This window comes from Cynoglossus semilaevis, unplaced genomic scaffold (assembly GCF_000523025.1).
Source record: "Cynoglossus semilaevis isolate Cse_v1.0 unplaced genomic scaffold, Cse_v1.0 scaffold282, whole genome shotgun sequence".
Taxonomy (NCBI): domain Eukaryota; kingdom Metazoa; phylum Chordata; class Actinopteri; order Pleuronectiformes; family Cynoglossidae; genus Cynoglossus; species Cynoglossus semilaevis.
This window is the reverse complement of record NW_007585127.1, coordinates 27,370-32,350: the sequence shown is the minus strand read 5'-3', so window position 1 is coordinate 32,350 and position 4,981 is coordinate 27,370. Positions and strand designations below refer to the sequence as shown.

At 54.9% G+C, this 4,981-nt stretch overlaps 1 protein-coding gene across 1 annotated transcript in view; it reads left to right on the top strand.

Moving 5' to 3' along the window:
* Positions 1 to 3: 3 nt before the first annotated feature.
* Positions 4 to 4,981, top strand: part of LOC103398795 (transmembrane protein 132D) — a gene marked incomplete at its 5' end in the record, with an annotated part of 9,827 nt that continues 4,849 nt past the window's right edge. The window contains 5 exons of the mRNA XM_025053815.1: positions 4 to 563; positions 1,521 to 1,658; positions 1,761 to 1,965; positions 2,047 to 2,190; positions 4,384 to 4,589. Coding sequence (XP_024909583.1) covers positions 4 to 563; positions 1,521 to 1,658; positions 1,761 to 1,965; positions 2,047 to 2,190; positions 4,384 to 4,589 — 1,253 coding nt within the window. The remainder of the gene's footprint in view (positions 564 to 1,520; positions 1,659 to 1,760; positions 1,966 to 2,046; positions 2,191 to 4,383; positions 4,590 to 4,981) is intronic.

Here is a 4,981-nt window from a genome sequence, read left to right as displayed (position 1 = left end):
GGCTGGAAGATCCACGCCTTCGTGCTGACCCCGCGGGTGTCCTCCTCCAGACCCAGGGTCAGGGTGCTGTTCTACGTGGCCGGGAGGGACTGGGACCGAGGGGACGGGGACGGGGACGAGCTCCCGTGTGTCACCGTCCACGCCTTCTGGCAGACCCAGGAGGTCAGGGGTTCCTGCGCCGTGGGAGGCCAACGGGGAACCTGCACCGCCGAGATGGTGCCGGCGCCGTCGTGGTTCGTTCCAGGGCCCACAGGGGGCAGACAGGAGCCCCCTGCTGGGAACTCGGTGGAACTGTACTACCAGGCCAGGCCGAAGGTCAACGGGAGGTGTCAGGAGGTCAACGACAGTGGGTGGAGCTTCTCGTACGTTCCCGTCATGTCCATGCAGAGGATCAGCAGCGTGCGCCTCCTGCAGGTGCCCAAAGGAACGGCAACGCTGTCCAGGCTGAAACTCGGCAACGCCGTCGTCATACGGACGTCCTCCAAACCGCTGAAGACGGACGACGTGGCGACCTTCGACGTCCTCATGACTGGAGCTGTTCGGCTGAAGAACTTCACACTCAGGTGAGGAACGAGTCCAGAGCTAACGTTAGCTACGACAGTCCTGGGACAGACACCAGAGCTAACGTTAGCTACAACAGTCCTGGTACAGACCCCAGAGCTAACGTTAGCTACAACAGTCCTCGTACAGACACCAGAGCTAACGTTAGCTACAACAGTCCTGGTACAGACCCCAGAGCTAACGTTAGCTACAACAGTCCTGGTACAGACCCCAGAGCTAACGTTAGCTACAACAGTCCTGGTACAGACCCCAGAGCTAACGTTAGCTACAACAGTCCTGGTACAGACCCCAGAGCTAACGTTAGCTACGACAGTCCTGGGACAGACACCAGAGCTAACGTTAGCTACAACAGTCCTGGTACAGACCCCAGAGCTAACGTTAGCTACAACAGTCCTGGTACAGAGACCAGAGCTAACGTTAGCTACAACAGTCCTGGTTCAGACACCAGAGCTAACGTTAGCTACGCCAGTCCTGGTACAGAGACCAGAGCTAACGTTAGCTACAACAGTCCTGGTACAGACCCCAGAGCTAACGTTAGCTACAACAGTCCTGGTACAGACCCCAGAGCTAACGTTAGCTACGACAGTCCTGGTCCAGACACCAGAGTTCCTTCGTCACATAGCTCCCCCTGGAGGCCAACCCAGGACCTTGAACGTGTGATTGGATGTTAACGTATTTAATGGCCGACCGGTCTAATCCGGTCTAATCCAGCGACGACAACATAATCTTGAAACACTGACGATCCGTTCGTGCACTTTTAAGCTAACTGGCTGCTGCGTCTCCGACGATACAGAGGAGCAGTGGTAAGGTTTCCAGCCCTCATGAGAAAAGGTTCTGGGTTCGATTCCAACCAGTCCACAATCCCAGGTCGGGGTTGGGGTTGTGTCAGGCGACCCCTGGTGGACGTCATTTTTTTTTAATATTATGGGATGGTTTTTTTTTTTTACGTTTATCCCCAGAGCGTCGGTGGGACGAGGCCTGACCTTCGTCAGAGCGGCGGCGGCCGCTAACGCCCCCCTGTGGACCATCACCGCGGTCACTGGTCCAGAGGAGGTCAGTCTGATTTGTCAGAGGAGGACCCCTACAGGTGGACGGAGGTAAGTGCTCCACCCTCGACCACTGTGTTGTTGTTGTTGGAGTTGACCTGACCTGTTGACCTGACCTGACCTGCTGACCTCCACCTGTGACCTCTGGTCCAGGCTGGACGCTGGTCTGCAGGAGGTTCTTCAGATGGACTTCCTGGTCCAGGAACCCAGGTTCCCTCTGGACCATCAAGTCATCCTGTGGAAACTGGAGCTGCCCAACGGTACCAGGAACGGTACCAGGAACGGTACCAGGACGGAGGGACCCATGAGGCTTTACATCACTCAGAGGGACTTTGTCGGTCTGGCGCCTCTTGTGGTGGTGAGTGAACTGACGCAGGAACTGGAACTGTTGGTGTCTTTGACTTAACTGGTCCAGGAATCGGTTCTTCTCCCCCCCCAGGATACAGAGATCCTGAACACCGCGGTCCTGACTGGGAAGAAGGTGGTGATGCCCGTGAGGGTGGTGGCAGTGGACGAAGGCGGAGCCGTCACCGATGTCACGGAATACGCCGACTGTAGCTCCGCCGATGAGGACGTTCTCAAGGTAGGAACGTCATCTGACACCAGAGCTAACGTTAGCTACCACAGTCCTGGTACAGACACCGGAGCTAACGTTAGCTACGACAGTCCCGGGACAGACACCAGAGCTAACGTTAGCTAAAACAGTTCCCTGTACTGACACCAGAGCTAACGTTAGATACAACAGTCCTGGTACAGACACCGGAGCTAACGTTAGCTACGACAGTCCTGGTACTGACACCAGAGCTAACGTTAGCTCCGACAGTCCTGGTCAGACACCAGAGCTAACGTTAGCTAAAACAGTTCCCTGTACTGACACCAGAGCTAACGTTAGCTCCGACAGTCCTGGTACAGACCCCAGAGCTAACGTTAGCTACGACAGTCCCGGGACAGACACCAGAGCTAACGTTAGATACAACAGTCCTGGTACAGACACCGGAGCTAACGTTAGCTACAACAGCCCTGGTCCAGACACCAGAGCTAACGTTAGCTACGACAGTCCCGGTACAGACCCCAGAGCTAACGTTAGCTAAAACAGTCCTGATACAGACACCAGAGCTAACATTAGCTACGACAGTCCTGGGACAGACGCCAGAGCTAACGTTAGCTAAAACAGTCCTGATACAGACACCAGAGCTAACATTAGCTACGACAGTCCTGGTACAGACACCCGAGCTAACGTTAGCTACTACAGTCCCGGTACAGTCACCAGAGCTAACGTTAGCTCCGACAGTCCTGGTACAGACGCCAGAGCTAACGTTAGCTACGACAGTCCTGGTACTGACACCAGAGCTAACGTTAGCTCCGACAGTCCTGGTCAGACACCAGAGCTAACGTTAGCTACGACAGTCCTGGGACAGACGCCAGAGCTAACGTTAGCTACCACAGTCCTGGTACAGACACCCGAGCTAACGTTAGCTACTACAGTCCCGGTACAGTCACCAGAGCTAACGTTAGCTCCGACAGTCCTGGTACAGACCCCAGAGCTAACGTTAGCTACCACAGTCCTGGTACAGACACCGGAGCTAACGTTAGCTACGACAGTCCCAGTACAGACACCAGAGCTAACATTAGCTACGACAGTCCTGGGACAGACGCCAGAGCTAACGTTAGCTACGACAGTCCCGGTACAGACCCCAGAGCTAACGTTAGCTACCACAGTCCTGGTACAGACACCGGAGCTAACGTTAGCTACGACAGTCCTGGGACAGACGCCAGAGCTAACGTTAGCTACTACAGTCCCGGTACAGTCACCAGAGCTAACGTTAGCTACTACAGTCCCGGTACAGTCACCAGAGCTAACGTTAGCTCCGACAGTCCTGGTACAGACGCCAGAGCTAACGTTAGCTACGACAGTCCCGGTACAGACCCCAGAGCTAACGTTAGCTAAAACAGTCCTGATACAGACACCAGAGCTAACGTTAGCTCCGACAGTCCTGGTACAGACACCAGAGCTAACGTTAGATACAACAGTCCTGGTACAGACCCCAGAGCTAACGTTAGCTACGACAGTCCCGGTACAGACCCCAGAGCTAACGTTAGCTACGACAGTCCCAGTACAGACACCAGAGCTAACGTTAGATACAACAGTCCTGGTACAGACACCGGAGCTAACGTTAGCTACGACAGTCCTGGGACAGACACCAGAGCTAACGTTAGATACAACAGTCCTGGTACAGACACCGGAGCTAACGTTAGCTACGACAGTCCTGGTACAGACGCCAGAGCTAACGTTAGCTACTACAGTCCCGGTACAGTCACCAGAGCTAACGTTAGCTCCGACAGTCCTGGTACAGACGCCAGAGCTAACGTTAGCTAAAACAGTTCCCTGTACTGACACCAGAGCTAACGTTAGCTAAAACAGTCCTGATACAGACACCAGAGCTAACATTAGCTACGACAGTCCTGGGACAGACGCCAGAGCTAACGTTAGCTACGACAGTCCCGGTACAGACCCCAGAGCTAACGTTAGCTAAAACAGTCCTGATACAGACACCAGAGCTAACGTTAGATACAACAGTCCTGGTACAGACCCCAGAGCTAACGTTAGCTACTACAGTCCCGGTACAGTCACCAGAGCTAACGTTAGCTACGACAGTCCCAGTACAGACACCAGAGCTAACATTAGCTACGACAGTCCTGGTACTGACACCAGAGCTAACGTTAGATACAACAGTCCTGGTACAGTAACCCCCCGTCCCGTCCCGTCTCCCCCCAGGTGTCGGACCGCTGTGACTACGTGTTCGTGGACGGCACAGAGACCCGCGGCGGCCTGAAGACGGCGGTGACCTTTAGCTCCAGCTTCCTGTCGGCTCAGCTGGAGGTCACGGTGTGGAGGCCTCAGCTCCCGCTGCTCGTCCAGGTGTCCGACACCGAGCTGGGTCAGATCAAGGGCTGGAGGGTTCCCATAGTGACCCCCAGGAGGTGGGTCACTGTTCAGACCAGAGGTCACGACCTCTGACCCCACAATGATCTCATGGAAATCTGTGAAAATGAAACGAAACTGGTCGGTAGTTCTGTGGGTCAGTAGTCTTGTGGGTCAGTGGTCCTGTGGGTCAGTGGTCTTGTAGGTCAGTGGTCCTGTGGGTCAGTGGTCTCGTGGGTCGGTAGTCTTGTGGGTCAGTAGTCTTGTGGGTCAGTAGTCTTGTGGGTCAGTAGTCACGTGGGTCGGTGGTCCCGTGGGTCAGTAGTCTTGTGGGTCAGTAGTCCTGTAGGACAGTGGTCTTTAGGGTCAGTAGTCTTGTGGGTCAGTAGTCACGTGGGTCGGTGGTCCCGTGGGTCAGTAGTCTTGTGGGTCAGTAGTCACGTGGGTCGGT